The sequence below is a fragment of the Erinaceus europaeus genome, chromosome 12, assembly GCF_950295315.1.
Source record: "Erinaceus europaeus chromosome 12, mEriEur2.1, whole genome shotgun sequence".
Lineage (NCBI taxonomy): Eukaryota > Metazoa > Chordata > Mammalia > Eulipotyphla > Erinaceidae > Erinaceus > Erinaceus europaeus.
In genome coordinates this window covers 31,993,602-32,016,762 of record NC_080173.1, presented here as the reverse complement: position 1 = coordinate 32,016,762, position 23,161 = coordinate 31,993,602, and the positions used below count along the sequence as shown (strand labels likewise).

The window sequence follows — 23,161 nt, the reverse complement described above, 5'->3', positions numbered from 1 at the left end:
TCCCCGTGGGCAGAGTCTGGCCTGATCTGACCTCTGCCCCACTGGTGGCCAGTGGATTGCCTCTGGGAGGAGATGGGTGGAGCACTAGTGCTAGGGCCAGGCTCCAGCCTGCCTTTCAGTCCCTGTCTCCTGCTCTCCCAGGTCTTGACCTCATCCAGCCTATCTCCTTGAGCTCTGAGGAAACTTCTTCCTCTTTGCTTAGGAAGTGCCCCTCAGAGACTCCAGGGTGGACTTACTTCCTTATGGCATCTCACCCCCACCTCTTAGAAGCCTCTGACCCCAACAACAGACTACCAGGTAGACTCTACTCTGTCCTTGAGTCCCTTAGACTCATCTCTTAGACTCATCTTTGCCACCTCAGACCTGTTACCTCTTGCCTGGCCTCAATCTTTCTTGCATGTGTCTTACCCTTACTGACCTCTTTTAAAAGAATATTGATTGACTGACTGATTGTTTGATTGGCTAGAGACAGAGAGAACTTGAGAGGAAGGGGAGAAAGAAAGAAAGAAAGAAAGAGAGAGAGAGAGAGAGAGAGAGAGAAGGAGATACCCATAGCACTGCTTCACAGCTTGTGAAGCTTCCCCCCTGCAGGTGGGAACTAGAGGCTTGAACCTACATCCTTACATGTTTGCCTCTATTTTTTTCCTCATTTTTTACTTGTGATTAATAGTAGATTATAAGATTGTGAAATTATAGTGTATAGTTTTATACCACACTCACCACCAAAGTTCTGTGTTCCCAACCTCCTACCTCCCAAGATAACCACCATAGTTCTCACAAAGTCTTAGAAACAGTTTGTTTGCATCTGCTTTTTGTTTTCTTTTTTCTTTCTCAAGTTTGTTTATATCAGTTCTCTAGATTCTGCATGGTGGAACCATTTAGTAGTTGCCTTTCATCTCTTCATTTATTTTGCTATGCCTAATCACCCCCAGTTCCATCCCTTTTAAAATTTTATTTTATTTAATTTTATTTATTATTGGATAGAGACAGAGAAAAATTGAGAGGGTGGGAGAGAAAGAGAGGGAGAGAGACAGAGAGACACCTGTAACCCTGCTTTACTACTTGTGAAGCTTTGCCCCTACAAGTGGGGACCAGGGGCTTAAACCTGGGTCCTTGTACATTGTAATGTGTGTGCTTAACCAGATGCACCACTGCCTGGCCTCCATTCCATCCATTTTATTCCAAAGGACACAATATCATTTTTTTTTTTATTGCAGAGTAGTATTCTATCCTGTAACTTCTTTAGCCAGTCATCTGTCTATAGGCATTTGGACTGCTTCTGCTCTTTGGCTATTGGGAATAATGCAGCTATGAACATAGGGGTGCATATGCCCCTCTGAATTAGTGTTTGCATGTCCTTTAATAAATTCCTAATATTAATATTATATTAATAATAACAATACTAATATTGATATTACTAGTTCATAAAGTAATTCCATTTTTATTTGTTGAAGGACTCTGCCTGGCCTAGCTCTTAAACTGCATGAAGTATGGTCTCCCTGCCCCACGTGGGATTTGCTCCTTATGCGCCCCCTGGTTGTGGTGTGGATTCATGCTCCCTGATAGCCAGCACACCTTGCACCCCATTTGCCATGGCCTAGCCCCTTCCACTTCAGGCTGTGGCTCCTTGGGGTTCCTAGTGTGCCCCAGCTCTCAGGAGTCCTGCCTCTCAGAGCCCTCCTGAGCTCCTGATGGCAGTGGCCCTGTTGGTGCCTTCACCGGATGCTCTGGGAGTGGACAGTAAGCAAAAATTTCTTACTCCTTGTTTATGGAGATGTCCCTCTCCCAAGGCAGGGGGTGCTGGGGTCTGCTCTGGTGCTTCCTGGGTCCCAGGAACCTAGTGCTGTAATCCTCCTGCAGTGGCCACTAGCTGGATGGCTCTCTTTAACACACCCCTGCAGGTACACTGCTGCAAGTGTTGCCCTGTATGGAGAGGAGGCTTATGCTTAGGCTTCTAAACCAGTTCCCCTCGGTGGGTGTCAGGGCCCTGGGGGCTGCTGACAAGGGGATCTCTTGCCATCATGTTTATTGATTAAAAGTAAAATATGAGCTGGGGAGACAGCATAGTGGTTATGCAAAAGATTTTCATGCCTGAGGCTCTGAGGTCCCAGGTTCAATCCCTAGCACCACCATAAGCCAGAACTGAGCAGTCTATCTCTCTGTCTATCTCTCTGTCTCTCTCTTATTTATTTAGACAGAGAGAGAAAGAGAAAGACTACAGCACTGACGCTTCCTTCAGTGCAGTGCACTATCCAAATGGCCTATTTTACTGGCCTGGGGAGTGCACCTGCATTTCTGAGGTCTGAGAAGCTGTTTACAACCCCCCAAGCCCCAGGTGTCTGAACTAGGATGAAAACAGTGCCTATGATCTGAGGGAGGAAAGAGGGCAACTGGGGAGATGGTATAATAGTTCTACAAAAGACTTTCATGCTTGAGGCTCCTGGGTCTCAGATTCTATCCCCAGCACCACCATGAACTGTTTTCCCTGCTGCCCAGTATTTTCTTGCAGGGCCTGCATGGCCACAGGGATGGTCCCTAACTGTCCTGACTCTAAAGCTCCTCAGCTTATTCCTCCTTATTCCCAGCCCCATTTTGATCCTCTTGGTCCCTGGTTCTCTCCACCCGCTGCTGTGTTCAAACATGCTAGGCCTCATTCCCCCAAGCCAGCTGCTGCTGGGCTGCTCCCTGTACAAACTCCCTTTCCCTGGCCACCCATGTGGTTTCCTCACAAACTCCTCCCAGTTCTGGACCAATGGCATCCTCTCTCAAAGTCTCCCACCCTCAAGCCAATGCCCCTCTCCCCCTAACATTCCCAGTCTTAGTTGCTTTTCCTCTTTCTTTGTATCCTGACATGCGCACTCATTTGTTCATTTACTGTTTCTCTTTACTTCTGCCTCCCCTCACTAAAAAACAAGCTCTGGGAGGAAGTGGAACATTGTTAAACTCATGATGTGGCCCTGACCTGACCAACGGGTATGTACAGGAAGTACATAATGAGAGCAAAGAACCGGAAGTTCATGGTATGGTTGACAGCAGTGGGGAGGGTCCTAGTACTCAGTTGGTTCAGTGCTCTGGGGTCTCCTAGGCCCTCCCTGCTCATTCCTAGCCCCTGCCCCTGCCCCAGCTCTCCTCACTCACCTCTGTCCTTCAGCTCTCCTAGCCAGGTCTAGATCTCTGACTAGCTGCTTGCCAAGCCTATTCTGGAAGGCCCAGCCCCTTCCTCCTCCCCCTAAAGGGACAGGAACATGACTCTGCTGGCAGCAAACTTCTGAGCTGTTCCCAGCTCTTATCACATGCAGTTTTCTGCTTTGCCTCAGGCTGTCCTGGGGAAATGACAATGGGCTCCTGTGAGATGCATGGCTTAGCAGGAGGGAGAGAGTGGCTGCAGCTGAGATCCTTCTCCTCTCCCTGCACACTAAGTTCTACCCTCCAGAGCACATATTTGCACAAAGAAACACCATAGCCACCACTGAGCATTGGAGAGATGAGTTTAAATCCTGAAAGTGTGTGACTGATTCATTTCACCTCTCCTTTTCTTCAGCTTCAGAAAGGAAAGCTCTTGCAAATAAATAGTGCCATGCCAAGCCTTTGCTACTTGAGCTGATAGCTGTTTTCTTGGTTCCTGGAAACGGGCTTCTTTTTTTTTTTTAAAATTTTATTTATTTATTTTCCCTTTTGTTGCTCTAGTTGTTTTTATTATTGTTGTAGTTATTATAGTTGTTGTTACTGATGTTGTTGTTGTTGGATAGGACAGAGAGAAATGGAGAGAGGAGGGGAAGATACAGGCGGGAGAGAAAGATAGACAGCTGCAAGTGTTGCCCTGTATGGAGAGGACGCTCATGCTTAGGCCTGTGAAGCGACTTCCCTGCAGGTGGGGAGCTGGGGGCTCGAACCAGGATTCTTATGCCGGTCCCTGCACTTCGCACCATGTGCAGGAAGTGGGCTTCTTACCTCCTAGATGTAAAAGGCAGTAGCCTTGAAATTCCCTTTTTATGCAGTTGTTTGTTAAGCACTTTTAGTATGAGTTGCTTGTAGTATGAGATGGAAAATTCCTTGCCCTTTTCCCTCTGAAGAATGGGACTAATCAGTGAAGGCTATCAAGTGTTTTACAGAAGTTCTGTGTGAGGGTTAGTCTTATCAGGACCTCTGCACAGCCCCAGCAGTATACTGGTCGCCAGATGGCCTGGTATGATGGTAGGGGGATGTGAGGACCTAATACCTGGTCAAGTCTTATTGGTTGTCTGGTTTTGCAAGGTTTGAAATTAGCCCGCGCTTTGCTTTGTATGGACCCCGCTTTTTGCTAAGTTTGAAATGATTGGATTTTGTGTTTGCTATAGCCTGTTATTGGATGTAGGTTGATAAGGTGATGTGCTCCCCCTCCCTGAGTGTAGTCTGAATTCCTATAAATTGTGTGGTTTGAGCCCTGTTCGTCGTCGAGCTTGGTAGACTAACACCAGTCACCATCTGGCCCGGATTGCAATTCGTCAATAAACATCTTTGCTTCCTTGCAGTGGATGGTGGTTTGATTTATGCTCGCTAACATAATCACAGCAGCAATGATCAGGAAAACCCAGAAGTGATACAGTCATGGCTATGCATTTGTCGCTGCTACCTCCCACCCATCCCCCAACCTGGGGCCTTGCGCATATGCAGTTTCTTTTCTTTTCTTTTTGTAATTTTATTTGACAATTAATATTTGGTTCTCATCCACACTGACTGTCTATAGATTTTTGAAAGTGGTGACAGGTACATAGGTAACCAGCGTATACAATTTGTTTGGTGAATCATCCGCATTGTGCTTTCTGGACAGCCATACCCAGATGCGATAGAACATTCTCCAGAGTCATTATTTTATTTTATTTTATTTTATTTTATTTTATTTTATTTTATTTTATTTTATTTTATTTTACTTGTTCTGCTAGGGTTATCACTGGGACACAAGGCCAGCACTACAAATCCACCACACCTGGCAGACATTTTTTTTCTTTCCTTTTAAAAATATTTCTACATAATTATTTTATTTTAATTTGATAGGACAGAGAGAAACTGAGAAGGAGGATATGGAGAGAGAGAGAGAGAGAGAGTTGTGTCCCCCCAGCAGGTAGGGAACCAGGGTCCTTGCATATGGTAATTTGTGTGCTTAATCAGGTGTGCCACTGCCTGACCCTCCCCCCCCCCAAGGGTCATCTTACAATCATAGTGAAAGGAGTAGAAGTGATACTGTTCCCCTAGTTGAAGACTGGGAGTATGCAGGCCTTGGGATAGTCAGCCTTGAGGCACAAGCATGCCAGACAGGATTAGGATCTAAGGGAAACCAGGGGGTGGGCATGAAACTGCCAAAGATGAGAAGACAAAGCTAATTTTTTTTTTTAAAGATTTCATTTACTTATGAGAAAGACAGGAGGAGAGAGAAAGAACCAGACATCACTCTGGCACGTGTGCTGCCAGAGATCAAACTTGGGACCTCATGCTTGAGAGTCCAAAGGTTTATCACTGCGCCACCTCCCAGACCATAGATAATTAATTTTTTACTGAGTGCTGGCCATGTGCCTGGCAGTTCCAAAACATTTTATATTCATTAACTCTGTCATCAAAGCAACACAAGAAGCTGGTGCTACCGAGGAACCTCTAGGAATGTCTACCTGGCCAATGGCAAAGCTGGGTCACCTCCATACCCACAGTCTGAAGTTCAACAGATCTTGCAGCCTGGGTTTTTCATATTTCTCATGCCAGGACTTTTAGAGGTGGAGGTTGGAGTCCTAAAGTTCAGATGGACAAATGGAAAGGCCTGTGCTCTACTGGGTGAACTATGTCTCAACCTCTGGGATTTTTTTTTTTTCCTTTAGAGATTTATTTGCTCTCCACCGGCAGGGAAAAAAGCTTCAAAAATGGTCGAGCGGTGCTATATGTCTCCCTCTCTCTCCCTCCCTCTCTCTCTCTTTCTCCCTTTCTATTTCCCTGTGCTCACTGAGCCACCTGCCAACCTAACCTTCACAGGGAAAGAGAGGGAGAAGGATCCTCCACCCCTTAAAACCTGCCAAACTTGCTCTGAGTTTGGGAATAGGAAGCGGATAAAGTGTTGGACTCTCAGGCATGAAGTCCCGAGTTTGATCCCTAGTGTCATATGTGCCAGAGTGCTCTGGTTTTCTCTCATAAATAACAAATACATGCCACATCCTGGGCTGGTTACTCTGTGCCTGATCTCTCCTGTGCTGGGACCTTCCAGGGGTACAGAAGATGCTCAATACCTGTTTCTCTTCTTCCTGCTCCTCCTCTGAGCTTCCTGGATCAAGGACAGGCATGCAGAACCCTGTGCTCCATATGGCCACTGTCTTTTGTCAAGATTGACAGCAGGATGAGGCTAAGGTACTTGTCTCTCAGGCCCTCCCTCTCCCAGTCTGGTGAGGGCGTGCTTGGCAGGAAAGGAAGAAGGAGAAAGGAGGAAGGCATTTTGGCTTCAGCTAAAAAAAAAAAAAAAAAGTAATGTTTTTGGTGACAGATGGGGACATCTGAATGTGGGAGCCTTGGAAAAGGTCCTTGGAAAAGGACACGCCTGGGACGAATGTGTGAAGGGTTCATGTCTCACTTCTGCCACCTGCTGTCTTTTTTTAAAAATACTTTATGGGGAGTGGTGGTAAATGATTTACAGTGCAGTTATTGACACATAGGTGCAACCTCTCATCTTCCTTTCCATGATTAGTGTCTTCAAAACACTTGTTCCCCCAGCCTAGGCCCCTTTCCCCTGTCATACACTAGGACCCCAGTGCCCCTCCCTCCCATCCCTCTCCCTCCTTCCCTAGAGTCCTTTGCTTTGGTGCAATATACCATACACAGTCCAAGAGTCACCTTATGCTTTTCCTTGCAGTCCTTGCTTTATAAGTTCCACTGTGCTTTTTTATTTATTTATTTTTTTTGTCTCTAAGCTTTGGATCTCTTACTTGTACAGTGGAAGCCAGGATAGTTAACCAGAGGTTAAGTGAGAGAATTCTTAGTGTTCAACCCAGTCTTTTTGTCACTAAACACTTAATAGGTGGTGTCATCCCCTGTGTCACAGATGTGGACAGTGAGGCTCAATGAGTCATTCAAGCTTGTGACCATATGTGATTGACACAGTGGAGTCTGGGTCTGGGCCTTGGTGAATTTTCTCTGCAGGGCGAATCTGATGCCAGTCTTGCAGGGGGAGGGTGTGTTTTTAGGTCAAATGCAAAAAGGGTGCCTCCCAGTCCTCCAGGAAGCTCTTCCTTGGGGAAATGGGAAGCCCCACTGGCTTTGGCAGGCAGCCCCTGTGGGCTGCTAGTGAACTGTCACTGGGCAATCCTGTTTTTCTGGAAATAAGAGGGCTGTATTTGGGAAGCAAGCCCAGCACAAGGCCCTTTCTGGGTAAATGGCTGCCAGTCAGCAGCTCAAAACCTCACAGCAGGCCAGGAAGAGGATATCTGAGTCCTGGAGGCAGGGGTAGGAGGGTGTGTGGGGGTATGGAGGTGAGGGGCAGGCTCTGTTCCTAGTGGGGCCCAGCTGAAGGGTTACACTAAGGCAAGGCCTGGGGAAGCAAGGTGCTTGGGGATTGGTAGGTCTCTGGGGGACACTGAAATATCAAGTAATTTTGACCCCTGTTTGAGTCCACACCACTCCCACCGCCAGAGTTCTGAATCTTCACTCTCCCCACTGCAGTCCACCAAAGTTCCCCTAAGGTTGTAGCCATGGTCCAACCATCTTCCCTACAACTATCTGTCCACATTTATACAAAGTTACCCCTTCTTTTTTGATTCAATCCTCTCTTTCCCTCTAAACCATTCATGACATCAAAGCTACCTCCATATGTCCCTCTCCTTTTCCTCTCTCTCTGGGTGCTGATGGAGCTGGAGTGCAGAGTCCCCTTATCTTCATCCTATCACTTCTCCCCCTGCTGGGAGTATGGATCAAGGTTGTTTATGGGGAGCAGAAGGTAGGAATTCTGAGGTACAGGCACTCAATCCCAAGACTCACGGTACTCCAGTTGGTTTGAACATATTTTCAGAGGTGGAGGTTGAAGTCCTCAAGTTCAGACGGATAAATGGAAAGGCCTGTGTTCTACTGGGTGAACTATGAACTATGAACAACCTCTGGAATTTTTTTTTTCCTTAAAGATTTATTTGCTTTCCACCTGCAGGGAAGAAGCTTCACAAATGGCAGAGCAGTGCTACAGGTCTCTCTTTTTCTCCCTTTCTATCTTCCCTTCTGTCTCAGTTTTGATCTCATATGAAAAAATAAATATCAAAACTTAAAAAAGAGAAATTTGTTTCATTCTTATGAAAGGTAGGGTGGGAGGAGGGATGGGGAGATAATATAGTTATAATGCAAAACTTTCATGCCCAAGGCTTCAAGGTCTCAGGTTCAATCCCCAGAACTACCACAGCCAGAGTGGAGCAGTGTTCTGGTAAAAAGATAGTTAGATAGATAGATAGATAGATAGATAAATAGATAGTTAGATAGATAGATAGTGCAGAACATTGCTCAATTCTGGTTTACAGCAGTGTCAAGAATCATATGTGGCCCTTAGGTATGCAAGCCCTTTGCTCTCAGCTCTCAGATGCTGGACTATCTCCTTGATCCTGGGCTAGTATTCTTGTTCCAGAGCCCACTCTGCCAAGTGGACATAGGCCTAACCTGCCCTCCCCACCCACCACACTGGCCAGAGAGGAGGAGGCAGTAGAGCCATATGGGGTTGGTTCAACAAGACAGTCAGAAACTTCTGCTCAGATAGAACTGCCACAAGATATATAAGTGAGTACATGTGCTAGATGGTGATCATCAGTATGGAGAAAAAGTAAGGCAGGGAAGGGAAGTACGGGGAGCCTGTAGGAGATGTTATGATGTGAGATGTGGTGGTCAGGGGGATCCTTGTTTAGGAGCATGAAGAAAGAACTAGAGTAGGGTGTGCAGCTTGCTGAGGGAAGGACACTGCAGGCTGTGGAGGCAGGTACAGAGGGGCTGGGTGGGGGTGGTGGGCAAGGGGTCTTTGGGTAGACTGGAACTACAGGCACAAGAGGGAGGTCAAAGGTTAGAGGGTAAAAAGGGGTTAGCCACAGAGGGTGCTCTACCACAGGAAGCACTTTCTAGTGGACTGGTGGAGGGCTGTGCCTTAGGTTTTTTAATTTATTATTATTATTTCATAGGACAGAGAGAGATTGAGAGGAGAGAGGGAGGCAGAGAAGTAGAAGGAGAGACACCTGCTGCAACCGCTTTATCACTTAGGAAGTTTCCCCCTTGTAGGTGGAGACCGGGCCTTTGTGCATGGTAATGTGTGCACTCACCTGGGTGCATCGCCACCCTCTGCCCACTGACTTAGGTTTTAATAGGATCCATTTGGCTGTTGTGTTGAGTCTAGGCTGTAAGGAGTAGCGGAGATGTGGTGAGTGGAGGCAACTGTAGTGATCCTTTATGTCCTTTGACACTATGCCCCCAGCACACAGCATGCCTCCTGGAACCCAGTAGACAACATCAGTGTTTGTTGAATGTGTGAGTTACTGATTCCCAAATGCCAGCTCTCTGACTGGCTCCATGCAGGTCAACCATGTAGATAGACAGATCCTAGGTACTGCTTCTGGAGATCCTAACCCCACAGATTTCTCCCAGGAAGGGGAGCTCTGGATTCTCAGTATGGTCTGCAGGAATTTTGGGCAGCAAGTCTGTTTTCTGTGTTAGCTAGGAATACTTATATTTACATGTAACAAAGATCAAGAAACAATGGCTCAAACAAAGAGGGTTTTATTTTTATCCACAAGAGTTCTGGAGGAGGATGGCTGCTGGCCTTAGTTTAGTCATATGATGTCTAGGTGCCAATGTACTTATGAGTCTCTTGGCTTTTTCCTCATTGTAGAAAGATGGCAGCTATGGTGCCAGGCATCATAAACCCAGGCATGAAGAAGGGAGGGTAAAGAAATGTTAGCTGTGTTTGTCTCTTTTATAAAAAAAAAAAAAAAGCCTTCCAGAAGCCCTTGTGAATATCCTCTTAAACTTCACTGTCTATGCTTGGTCACCTCAAGCTGCAGAGGAGATTGGAATAGTCTGAATCTGGATTCACAACCTGTACTACCTCAGTGAAAACTGACTAGGGAAGAGTTGAGATTCACCAATGGGGAGGAAATGAGGCATCTGGCCTGGCTTGACATGGGGTGACACAGCATTTGAGGTTCCTTCTTCTCACCTTTGTTCTCTATGACTTGCTCCTTTGTGAGGCAACCCTGGAGCCACTGAGAGGAAGCCTGGGTACTGCCTGGGGGTCGTGGTGGGTATCCCACTGTATTCTGGATGCTACCTCCTTTCTCTACACGTGCCTGAGTGAGAGACCCCTGAGCACACCTCCTCTGGGAGGACTGGTGGTCTTTAGGGACTGCATTCTTAGCCTCACTCTCACCTGGTAGCTGTTTACAATGACATTTCCACACTCTCACCAGCAGGGGCACATTGGAATTCAACTTACACAGAGACACACAGAAAGATGTTCAGGCACAGGCAGAACATCTGCATTGGCACTCACATGTTGGCACTTGTCACAGGACCTCAGGTCACAACTCTAACTGCCCAGCTACAGGGAGATCAGGTGATCCCTTTCCTCCTCGAAGTTCCACCCTTTGCTTCTGAGAACCAGACAGCACTCAGTGGCAGCACTTAGTGGGGAGGTTGGACAGAAAAGCCCTCCCACCCCTCTTTCTCAAAGAAGCATAGAGTTAGGGAGTGAAAGAGACCACAACACTGAATCTTCCTTCAGTGTGGTGGGAGCCAGACTCGGAACCTGGGTTGCATATATGTGCAAATATGAACAATTCTTTCTTCTCTTTCTTTTCCTCCCCCTCCCTTTCTTTCCTAGCAGTGCTACTTCTGGGGTGGCAATGGATATACTTATTTTTATTTACTTTTTTAATCCAATAGAGACAGAGAGAAATAGTGATAGAGAGAGGTAGAGAAAGAAACACCTGCAGCCCTGCTTCACTACTCATGAAGCTTCCCCCCCTTGCAGGTGGGGAGCAGGGGCTTGAACCAGGGTCTTCATACATGGTAGCATATGTATCCTCTACTAGGTGCACCACTGCCTGGATGGAAAGTCTTTCTAGTGCTGCCCTGCTACTTGAAATGATGGTTTTAGAAAGCCGGAGGCTGGGCTTTCATTCCTGGGTGTTTTTTTTTTTTTTTTGGGGGGGGTGAGACAGGTCAGGGTTGGGGAGAGTATAGTGTTATTCAAAAGACTTAAAAAAAAAAAAGATTTTCATGACTGAGGCTCTGAGGTCCCAGGTTCAGTTCCCAGCACTACCCTAAGCCAAAGTTGAGCAGTGCTCTAGTCTGTCTTCTGAGTATCTTTCCCTCTATATCTCTCTTCCATAAAATAAATAATTTTTTTTTAAAAAGGCCTGGTTTATTTTCTGAATCTTGAATAACAGGGTAGGCACACAAGGTGGAAACACTGGGTCTTAGGAGGGAAGGCATTCTCCAGGAAGAAAGTGCTTCCACTGGAGCTGGGGCAGCTCACATGGGCAGAGGCTGGAAGGAGGAGCTCAGAAGGGCCAGTCTGCAAGGGGGATGGCAAGTCTGCAAACCTCCACTTACATGACTGGAACCTTCTGGACATCACTGTTAAGTTGTTCATTGCTTTTTTTTTTTTTTTTTTTGGAAATGGCTTCAATTTTTTCATTTATTATTATCATTATTATTAATTTTTTGGCCAGAACTGCATCATGAGAATGCGGTGAGAAACAGATTGGTAAAGTCTATACATCTTGGGTGAAAACAACCTTTGCAGAACCCACCCATGCAATTTTCTCAGCCGGAGCCTTCCCAGGGCACAGGGTCCCTGGGGCTTGGTGGGGTGGGAAGGACCCTGGGGGCTGCAGAGCTGGGGTGGGGGTGGGGGTGCAGGGAGTAGGGAAGAGGTCAGCCAGGCAAGGCAGCCATCCAGCATCATCCTTCCTGGGTACTCTAGCCTCAATGCTCACCTTATAGTGCTCCAGCCAGCAGCCTGGCAGGTGTCAGTCACACAGTTCCCCCGACCCCCCACTGCCTTTTTTAAAGCCCTGCAGTGATTCATAGGCACAGTAGAGTTTAGGCCTCCTGGAAGCAGGAAGGCTGCAGCCTGGACTGCGGAGGTGTGGTCACTGACTGGGTAGGGAGAAGAGGAACACAAAGCATGGGTGCATGGGTGCGGGGCAAAGGTTAGCAAATGCTGAGGACTTAGGACTCTTCCCTTCTGGGGGGGAGGTCCTAGAGGCCTTCTCTCACCCAGGCAGCTGCACTTGAGCCATCCCAGTGCACCCCTGAACTCAGGGCCAGGGAAGTGGCACTGGACCAATTGCTTGGTTAGATTGCTTGGTTAGCTGCCCATCTGTCCCTCCCAAACTCTTCCAGAAAAAGACCTCTGCCTGGCTCAGAAACCACTGGGAGCAGGAGGAGTGAGTGCTCTGAAAATGCCTGGAAGCCTAGAAGGGCCCCAAACTTCTCAGGGAGGGCCAGTCCCTCGGGGATGATGCATTTTGACAGAAGCAAACATCACAGGTGTCCCAAGCGCTGCTGGATACTGGAGGGCTGCAAGGGAGGATTGGCAGCAGAGGGAGTGGGAGGTGAGGGCTGGATCCCCAGCAGCCTGCTCTACAGCACTCTCTCTTCACTGGTCAGAGTTGCGATTCTTCGAAGGTTCTCCCGGACTCTGATAAATTCGGGGGCGTGGTCCTCCTCCTTCTCCACAGGCTTCTCCAGCTGAGGGAGAGAGAAGCAGAGGTGTGAAGTGTGTGGACTTCAAGAAGCTTTTAGAAAAAGCAAAAATGTGGAGGTATCATGCTCCCCAACTTCATTTTATACTACAAAGCAATAGTAGTCAAAACAGCATGGTACTGGAATAAAAATGGACACTTGGATTAATGGAGCAGAATCAAGAGCCCAGATTTCAGCCCACACCTATATAAACACCTAAAATATGACAAAGGGGCCCAAACCATTCAATGGGGGTAAAGAAGTTCTCTTCAACAGATAGTGCTGGAAAAATTGAACAGCCACATGTAGAAAAGTGAAACTAGAGGGGCCGCTTGGTGGCACACCTGGTTGAATGCACCTGTTACAATGCACAAGACCCCAGGTTCGAGCTCCTGCTCCCCACCTGCATGAGGAAAGCTTTGTGAGTGTTGAAGCAGTGTTGCAGGTGTCTCTCTCTTCCTCTCTATCACCCCGTTCCTCTTGGTTTCTGGCTGTCTCTATCAAATAAAGATAATAATAATAAAGAAAAATGAAACTAGACCAACTCCTAACATCACACACCAAAGTCAAATAAAAATGTATCAAAGATCTGAATATTAGGCAAGAAACTCTAAAGTTTATAGAAGAAAATGTCAGTGAAACTTTGTGGTATCTTCATGCCAAAGATTTGAAGACTTGGCTCTCTGGACATGAGAAATTAAATTAAAGAGTAAGTAAATGGGATTACATGAAGTTAAGGAGCTTCTACACATAAAAAAAACTATACAAAGATAACAGGCAACCCAGTAAATTGGAGAAGATATTTGTACATTGCACATCCAATAAGTGAGTGATATCATACATTTGTACAGCTGTAATTGATACAGATCTACAAAAAGAGTAAAAATAACCCAGTAAAAAATTGGGTTAGAGAACTAAACAGATAGTTTTCTAAGGAAGAGATACACATGGCCCACAGACACGTGAAGAAATGCTCCACTTATCATTAAAGAGATGCAAACAAACCTCATTGAGATATCATCTCACACCTGAGAGAAGGACTTACATCAACAAATCAGGAAATGACAGGTGTTGGAGAGGTTGTGGAGAAAAAGGGACTCTGCTACACTGCTGGTGGGAATGTAAACTGGGGCATCCCCTTTGGAAGACTGTATGGAGAAAGCCCTTAAATAAAAGTGGAATTATTTTATGACCCAATGATACCACTTTTAGGCACTTATTCAAAGGATACTGAGACAGTAATTCAAAGGAAACTATACACCCCTATGTTCATGGCTGCATTATTCACAATAGCCAAAGAGTGGAAGCAGCCTAAACACCAATAGATAGATGGCTGGCTCAAGAAGTTGGGATATACATATATACATTCCATGGAATACCGCTCTGCAATAAAGAAAGATAATATTGTCTATTGTGTTCTTTGGGATAAAATGGGTGGAACTAGAAGTGATTTGTACTTAGTGAAATAAGTAAAGAGATGAAAGACAACTGCCAGATGGTTTCACTCATATGAGGAATTTAGAGACCTGATTTACATGAACTTGAAAAAAAAATCCAAACAAAATAGAAGCAAGTAAACTGTTTGTAAGACTTGTGAAAACTATGGTAGTTATCTCTGGGGGAGGGGAGGGTGGGGATACAGATTGTGGTGGTGGGTGTGGTGTGGAACTATACACTGTAACCTTAAAATCTTAAAACCTACCGTTAATCATAAATAAAAAATAACTAATAATAATAAAAAAGCTCTCAGATCCCCAGGGTTCTATCTGTGTACAGAAGGCCAGCCTGTGTGTGTGTGTGTGTGTGTGTGTGTGTGTGTGTGTGTGTGTGTGTTGGGATGGGGGCTTCAGAGACTGAGACCAAGTTCTCCCTGCAAAGCCTGGTTCTACCCACTTCCCTCTCCCCTCCATGTTGTTCAGATGGACCTGCTGCCTGGCTCCAGGGAAGCTGGGAATAGGTTCCTCAGCAGAGGTGTCACCAAGGAAACTGAGGGTCAGAAAGGAGAGGTTATTGACCCACAGTACAGAATGAATGAATGTTTGACTCCCTCCTTCTGGCCCTGGAGGGGTCGTGGGCCAGGGCCAGGGGAGGTGGGGGCACCCACCTGGTTCAGCCTCTGCTGCCGCCTCAGCAGCTCCTGTTCGAAGGGGCACTGCAGCCGCTTGGCCTCCATCTCCTCCTTCTTCTTCTTGATGAGCTGGTTGCGCCTGCGATGCTCCAGCACTCGCTGCAGCTCTGGCTTGTTGTCCACACCAATGCCCCTGGGGTGGGGAATGCTGTCAGGGGACGCCCCCCTCCCCGCTGCCTGCCACCCACTGCTATCAGTCTACATCCTTCCCTCTTGGTCCTCCTGGCACCTTGGGAGTGGACACTCTCCTGCCCCACCTCTCAGGGAAGGGCAGTCACAGAGGGGATGGGGCTGACACCCAGGCCTACATTACTCCTAGAAGCTTTCCCAGGATGAGTTTCTGGAGGTGAAATGAACAGGTTAGCCTCTTTTAAAAGATGTTGAGGGGCTGGGGAAATAGTATAGTGTTGTATGCAACAGATTTTCACGTCTGAGTCTCTGAGGCCCCAGGTTCAATCCCCAGCACCACCACAAGCCAGAGCTGAGTAGTGCTCTGGTTTGAAGATATTTATATATATGACACATAATTATATCTACTTGTACAATTTATACTCTGCCAATGTTTTATAAAAGAGTGTCTATTTCTATGCAGCTCCACCATCTGAACACCTTTTGCCACTAGGTTGTCTTTGGAGCTGGTAGCCTACATGATGCAACCATTCCCAGCATTCTTTTTTTTTTTTTTTTTTTAATTTTCTTCCTCTTTTTCTTTCTTTTTGATAGAGGATGAAATACAGAGAAAGGAGAGAGAGACAGAGAGAAGGAGAGATACCTGTAGCATTATTCTCCACATAGCTTGAGAAGCTTCCCCCTCTGCAGATGGGGGGCTGAGGAGCTTGAACCCAGGTCCTAGAGCATGATGACATGTCCTCCTTATGGATGAAACACCACTCAGCACCCAGCTAATCCTTTTCTTTAAGGCTTCTTTCTTTTTTCTTTTCCTTGAATATATATATATTGTTGCCTTTGTTGTTTAGGGTTGTTGTGGTTACTATTATTGTTGTTGGATAGGACAGAGAGAAATCAAGAGGGGAAGACAGAGAGGGGGAGAGAAAGATAGACACCTGCAGACCTGCTTCACCGCTTGTGAAGCGACCCCCCTGTGGGGAGCCGGGGGCTGGAACCAGGATCCTTACGCCAGTCCTTGTGCATCGTGCCATCTGTGCTTCACCTGCTGCACTATAGCCCGGCCCCCTATTATATATATTTTTATGGCCATTGGTGTTATTTCTGGAACTCACTACTTGCATAACTAATCCACCACTCCTGGTGGCTCCTTTTTTTTTTTGGCTAGGGCAGAGAGAAATTGAGAGAGGAGGAGTAAATAGAGAGGGGGAGAGACAGAGAGACACCTGCAGAACTGCTTCACCACTTGTAGAGCTTGACCCCTGCAGGTGGGGAACCCGGGGCTCGAACCAGGATCCTTGTGTGGGTCCTTGCAGTTGGTACTATGTGTGCTTAACCCAGTGCACTACAGCCCAGCTTCCTCTTTTCTTTCCTTTCTCCCCCTCCCCCTTTTATAAATAGAACAGACACAAATTGAGGAGGAGGGGGAAATAGAGACAGAGAGAAATCTTCAGCACTGCTTCACCTCTCATGAAGATTCCCCTTGCAGGTGGGGGCTTGAACCTGGGTCCTTGTGCATGGTAATGTGTGTACTTTACCAGGTGTACCACTGCCTGGTCCAGCTGACCTTTTTCTATTTGAGAATCAGGTAGGTAAGAAAAAAAAATACAATTTGGCTTTCATTTGTGTCTCTTTGATTATTAGTTCCATGGAATAGTTTTCAAGATATTTGCTAGCCATAAGGCTTTCGTCTTTTGAGAACCAATCATACTTATCTTTTTCCTTATAAGTTTAGATAAGAATAAATATTTTGTGTTATTTGTAGGCTTTTGTGTTTTGTTGTGGTTATATATTTTAATATTGAAAGGGAAGTCTCTAAAGGACAATTAAGGAAACTGTTCATGATCTGCTAAGTGGCAAAACAAGAGGAAAGTCAATGGAGATACAGACTATTATCTGCAGGGAAGGGCTCTCCTCAACTCCCTGAAAACAAGAATTGAAATCATAGCTTGTGTCAATACCAGAACCAACCAGCAGAGGGGGGCGTGAAGCCACTGCCACAATCAGCCACTGCCACAATCATCCTGGTTCTGGTAAGGCAGGAGGTATTCTCTGGCTTTGGAGATGAGAGCAGCTCAGTTAGCTCCATCCGTTTTTCCCTACTCCATGTTCCTCAGTCCCCTAGACCCAGCCTTGTCACCTCATGCCTGGCTTTCTCATTATATTCCAGCACTTTCCTGCTTCAGTCATCCAAGATTAGGGGATCCGCCTACACCCAACATTGGTAGCTGAGGCATCACTTCCCATGTGAGGCCACTTTGGAGCCCTCTTAGGAGTTTCCTGAGGGGTCCCCCAGCCCATCCATGCCTCAGTAGAGCAGCCACTCCACCACCTGTTATACACTCATTCCCTTGTAAGGGCAGTGGGTCCAGGACTGGGCACAGAGGCTGGCACAGACTAGGTGCTTGGCAGATGTGCAGGGCAGGCAGGAAGTGCCAGCTGGGGTGGGATGGGATGGGGTTGCTGGTGACCCCATGGTTTCTGCACCTGCACCCCACCCTGTCCACCCCCCTGGGTGCACCGCCACCCAATCTGTCCCTGGCAGGAGGAGACCCCAGGCTGAGGCAGCCCTCCCCACCTTCTGTGGTTCATAAGTAGCTCTCGATGTAGCTCCTGGTGGCTCCGGGAGGCTTTCACAGGGTTCAGCAGTTTCTTGGGCTTGATGAGCTCCGGGTTCCACTCTCGGTGCTCTGGGCATGCCATGAGGCCCCCAATATCTGATCGCTCCCTCTGGATCTCTGAGTACATGGAAGCTGTGGAGATAATGTGGGTGGGGGTTTGGTCAGAGATGGACCATACTTGCTTCTCCAATCTGCAGCTTAAGGGCCCAGGTCTGCAGTGCCATGACCTTGGTGTTGTGGAGCTGTGGGCAGCGACTGCCCCTTCTCTATAAAAAGGAATAGTGGGGCTGGCCAGATAGCTCACCTGAATGGAGCACCTGCTTCATCAAGCATGCAAACCAGATTCAAGTCCTGTTCCCAGTGCACTGGGGGAAACCTTGGTGCTATGCTATTCTCTCTCTCTCTCCCTTTGGCTCTCCTATATCTTCCTTTCTCCCTTTCTATATTTTATATATTTATTTATTTACTTGATAGAGACATAAATTGGGAGGGGAGGGGAAAGATAGAGAGGGACAGAGAAAAAGGGAGACAACTGTGGCACTGCTTCACTGCTCATGAAGCTTCCCCCTTTAGGTGGGGATTGGGAGCTCAAACCTGGGTTCTTTCACATGGTAACATGTGTGCCCAGCTCCCTGCCTCTCTTTCTATATGTATCTGAAAAAGTTGTCATGGAAGGGTGAAGCTGGAGTGATAAAAAAGGAGTTATGTTTCAGTTTGTTTTTAGTGAGCTTTTTAGTACTAGAAAAGGAAAAGCTATTGTAAAAGAGTAGTATGTGCTGGTTAGAGGTGATTTGGATACACACAATGATAAAAAACCAACATCACTCTCTATCATCCAACTCTCCTACCCACACCTCCAAATTCCCTTGTGGAGAGAGTCCAGCTTTTTGCTGCCTCCTGATCTCAGAGGGGAGGAGGAAATCCTGGGATGGCCATGTATCTGGACACAAAGAGATGGCTGCCCTATTTAGTGCGGGTGTCTTCAGCACTGTCCAGTGAACACAGTAGTTTGACATTTGTCAACTCACATAACATTTGAAAGAAAGGACTCCCTTGAAATGGGTTCAAGTTGGGGAAAGATCCTATCCTTGAAATGCTCCCAAATGAGGTTGAGAGAGAGTGAGACTAACTTGTTAAGAAAATGTCAAGGTGGTGATACTTCCTGACCATTAGCAGCCTGTAGCTATTATTATTATTTTTAAATATTTTATTTATTTGACAGAGACAGAGATAAATCAACAGGGAAAGAGGAGAGCACTACTTCACTACTAATGAACCTTTCCCCCTGCAGGTGGGGATTGGGGGCTTGAACCTGGGTCCATGCATGTGCACTCTACCAGGTGTGCCACCACTCAGCCCCTAACTGTAGCTATCATCATCATCACCATCACCATCACCATCGTCATCGTCATCATTATAAGATAGAGAGGAAAGAAACTACAATACTTAAACTTCCTTTAATGCAGCAGGGACTGGATTAGAACTTGGGTTGTGCACGTAGCAAAGCAGAGCACCATCCAAGTGAGCTATTCCTGTCTATAGTAACTAGAGTGAATGTTTAGGCTTTGGCTTTACCACCTTCCTGGCTGCTGCTATGATGTGGTTGAGCCTCTCTTCTCTGCCAGGCACTGGCAGTGTGTGGTTGAGTGTGCAAGTAAGCCTTTAGTAATATTAGTTGTAGAAACAAGGAGAACCAGAGGCTGGTCTTGGGTGCTGGTGCCTGAGGGCATGTAATTCCTCTGGGATACATGTGTGTGTGGAAGTGTCTCCATCTTCCACATCAGGTGTGAGGGCCTCTCTTAAGGAGCGCCTGGGGACATATATGGGGGCAGACATGGGGAGGGAGAGACACTGGCTTCTCCCTGGCCCTGAGCAGAGGAGGAATAGGCCTGTGTAGAGGAACCAGTTTTTTCTAGTCTATGAAGTAGGAATGGTGGTTTGTGTCCATACCTGGAAGTGGGTAACATCTCATGAGGTCTGAAAGCATAGAAGGAGGGGCTTTCAGTGGGGTACAGATTTCAAAGTGGCATGTCAGGGGGAGACTTCCAAGGGGGAGACCCATTTTTTTTTATTTTTGCAAGTAAAAGCACATGCTTGGAGTACTTCTGGCTGATGACTGCAGTGTTGCAGGGGTGTGGAGGGGAGAGGGGGATGTGAAACAATTTGTTAAAGGTGCCATGTACACTCAAGAACGTGTTGATTATTACAAGATATTTTGGAGGGTAACCAGATTGTGTTAGGGCTTAGGGATGTATCTGCGACTTCTCTTTCATGAACTCACACTTGCTGAACAGTTTTTGAAACTGTAGTTCAGTTTTCTTTTCATAAGGCTGTTTGTTTTTAGCTTATAGATTCCCTAAGTTTTGTTCCTTAATAAATGGTTATGATGGTAGTGGGTGTACTTAAAAAAACAACACCTGATAGAAAAAAAAAATTTGGCACTATCAATCCCTTCTCTGTCTTAAAGAAAAAGTAGAGATTTTCTTAGTCCATGGGATCCAGTTGTCTGGGAGCCAGTGCATCGTCATTCAGACTGGAGTCTAAGGAACCTTCTCCCCCCCTTCTACTACTGTTGTCATCACCTAGTTCCTCCAGTTCTTTCCACAAGCAACAGTCAGATCCACTCCTTTCTGTGTCGTCAGCTTTCATCCCTCCAGCAGCTCTGTAGCTGTTTCTCCTGCTCAGAGTCCCCTTTTTGCCCAAGCCTTCTAGAACTTCTTAGTTCACACCAGCCACATCAACTTTAAAAGAACTATCTAGGGCTGGGGAGACAACATAATGGTTATGCAAAAGATTTTCATGCCTGAGGCTCTGAGTTTCCAGCAGTACCATGAACCAAGTTTCCCTCTCCTCTCCTCTCCTCTCCTCTCCTCTCCTCTCCTCTCCTCTCCTCTCCTCTCCTCTCCTCTCTCTCTCTCTCCCTCTCTCTCTCTCTCTCCCTCTCTTTCCCTCCCTCCCTCCCTCCTTTCCTCCTTTCCTCCCTATCCATGTGTGTATGAGTATTGATTGGGTTGTTGAAGAAGTCATGATGCATTTTTATATAGAAAACCAGAAAAATATGTCATGACTTTTCTAATAGCCTGGTATGTATGTGTCATTGAAATAAATAAAATATGGGGCAGGGGTAGATGGCATAATTGTTATGCAAAGAGACTCTCTTGTCTGAGGCTCCAAAGTCCCAGGTTCAATACCCTACACCACCATAAACCAGAGCTGAGCACTGCTCTGGTAAAAAGAAAAACAAACAAAACAAAAATAAATAAAATATTTTAAAAATAAAATAACTCTCTGTATTTTGTCAAAATGATAGGGCAGAACATAGAAATTCATTATCGATCTTGAGAAAAAGAGGTGATAAAATGAACAGATCATTAAAATAATGCTATATCTTCAGAATTACCAAATGGATTAACATCAAAGCCATTGGAATGAACAAGAAAACTCAGTACTGTGGTGTGATACAAAAATCAGTTCATAGACTCAAGAGCCCCCGCATAACAGGAACAGCCACTGACACAGTCAGTAATCAACTGAAATGTGGTTACTTCAGTCCACAAAATGACCCCTCCAGGTCATGGAACATGATGGTAGAGGAGGACCTAGGTGGGAGGTTAGAGTGTTATGTGGAAAACTGAGAAATCTTACACATGTGCCAACTACTGTATGTTACTGTCGACTGTAAACCATTAATCCTCCCAATAAAGGAAAAAATATTTGTAATTTGCCAGTGACAAAACAGTGATGTCCTCTGGGCATATATGTAGAGGTGAACTGATTGAGCAAGATTCCTTTTTCTAGAGACGACATTCTATCAGAGAGGTACGCGCGCGCACACGCACACGCACACACACACACAAAACCAAAACCACCCAAACATGACCATTGGGGGGTGGCAGGGCTGGGTGATGGCACACCTGGTTCAGCACACATAGTGTAAGGACCTGTGCAAGGATCCAAGTTTCAGCACCTGCTCTCCACCTGAAGGAGAAAGCTTCATGAGCAGTGAAGCAGAGCTGCAGGTGTCTATCTTTCTCTGCCTCTCTCTGTCTCCCCCTCCTCTCTCAATTTCTCTCTGCCCTATCCAGTAACAGAAAAAAAGAAAAGAAAAGAAAAGAAAGGTCACCAGGAGCAGTGGATTTGTAGTGCAGGCACTGAACCCTGGAAGCAAAATAACAAACTATGATCATGTGGTTCAGGAGGTGGCACAGTGGCTAAGGCACTAAACTCTCAAGATGAGGGTCTAAGTTTGAGCCCCAGTATTGCATGCACCAGAGTGATGCTCTGGTGTCCTCTCTTTTTCTCTTTCATTAATAAACACTTAATTTCTTTTCTTTTCTTTTCTTTTCTTTTCTTTTCTTTTCTTTTCTTTTCTTTTCTTTTCTTTTCTTGCTACCAGGGTTCTCACTGGGGCTCAGTGCCTGCACTATGAATCCACAGCTCCCAATGGCCATTTTTTCCTTTTCTTTTTCTTTTTTTTTCTTTCTTTCCATTTTATTGCTAGAACAGATAGAAATTCAGAGGGGAAGAGGAGATAGAGAGGGAGAGAGAGACCTGCAAACCTCCTTCGCCACTCATGAAGCTTCTCCCCTAAAGCCAGTGGTTGGGGGTTTGAACCTAGGTTCAAACCTAGGTTGTGCATGGTAACATGTGTGCTCAACCTAGTGCACAACTACCTGGGCCCCATAAACTAATGTGTTTTAAAAGATTACAGGTCATAGAAGGGCATGGTGGAGCCAGGTAGGCTGTATAGAGACTGACAGGTGTGAGGAGGGAAGTGCCATTGAAGACCACTAAGGAGGAGGAGAGAGGCTGTTTGGGGCAGAGGGTGCAGTGTCTGTGACTCACATACCTTGAACAAGCCCTGTCTGTTCTGGGAACAGAAAGGCATAGTGTGCTCACAGTGGCGTGAGTGAGCAACAGGGAGAGTGTTTGGAGTGAGGGCGGGAGGGTGGGTTCAAGTCAGGGAAAGACTGTGTCTAATTCCATATGGAGAAAGGTCATTCTCAGTGTTGTGTAGGGGAAAGACTGTCAGCAGGCTTGGTGAGGTTGCCCCTGCCCCATTGGTTACTTTCACTGCCTTTAAAAAATTATTTTAAGATTTATTTATTTTGGAAGTCCAGTGGAGTTTTACCCAGTGAGTGCACACATTTATTATGCTCTAGGACCTGGGTTCAAGCCCCAGACCCCACTTGCAGTGGGGAAGCTTTATGAGCAGTGGCACAGTGTTGTAGGTGTCTCTCCTCTTTGCTTCTCTCCCTGCTCTTTCACCTTTTATAAGAAAAATGGCTGCTTGAGCTCCCGGGTCCCCACCTGCAGGGGAGTCACTTCACAGGCGGTGAAGCAGGTCTGCAAGTGTCATCTTTCTCTCCCCCTCTCTGTCTTCCCCTTCTCTCTCCATTTCTCTCTGTCCTATCCAACAATGACGACATCAATAACAACAACAATAAAAACAACAAGGGCAACAAAAGGGAAAATAAATAAATAAATATATACATATATAAAAAAAGAAAAATGGCTTCCAGGAACAGTGGCATCGTGCAAGCGTCAAACCCTTGCAATAACTCTG

The 23,161-nt window shown here is 46.3% G+C and overlaps 2 protein-coding genes and 1 long non-coding RNA gene across 7 annotated transcripts in view; 1 reads left to right on the top strand and 2 right to left on the bottom strand.

Annotated features, from left to right (window-relative positions):
* Positions 1 to 3,220, bottom strand: part of ACOX2 (acyl-CoA oxidase 2) — a 55,616-nt gene extending 52,396 nt beyond the window's left edge. For all 3 annotated transcript variants that reach the window (XM_060203011.1, XM_007537467.3, XM_060203012.1), the window contains exon 1: positions 3,139 to 3,220. The gene's annotated coding sequence lies outside the window, so the exon portion shown is untranslated. The remainder of the gene's footprint in view (positions 1 to 3,138) is intronic.
* On the top strand, positions 15 to 8,274 carry LOC132541873 (uncharacterized). Of its 2 annotated transcripts, XR_009552970.1 has the most exons (4): positions 15 to 297; positions 2,916 to 2,973; positions 6,227 to 6,366; positions 8,150 to 8,274. It is a non-coding gene; the product is annotated as an uncharacterized LOC132541873 (long non-coding RNA). The 2 variants fall into 2 exon arrangements; XR_009552969.1 differs by lacking the exon at positions 15 to 297 and having other exon boundaries at positions 2,172 to 2,973.
* A 1,457-nt stretch (positions 8,275 to 9,731) lies between these two features.
* The window catches only part of FAM107A (family with sequence similarity 107 member A), a 30,102-nt gene continuing 16,672 nt past the window's right edge, over positions 9,732 to 23,161 (bottom strand). For both annotated transcript variants that reach the window (XM_007537472.3, XM_016194475.2), the window contains exons 2-4: positions 17,553 to 17,727; positions 14,825 to 14,981; positions 9,732 to 12,726 (exon numbers count right to left, since the gene is read on the bottom strand). In XM_007537472.3, the coding sequence (XP_007537534.1) occupies positions 12,619 to 12,726; positions 14,825 to 14,981; positions 17,553 to 17,727 (440 nt within the window). In that variant the 3' untranslated portion in view covers positions 9,732 to 12,618. The remainder of the gene's footprint in view (positions 12,727 to 14,824; positions 14,982 to 17,552; positions 17,728 to 23,161) is intronic.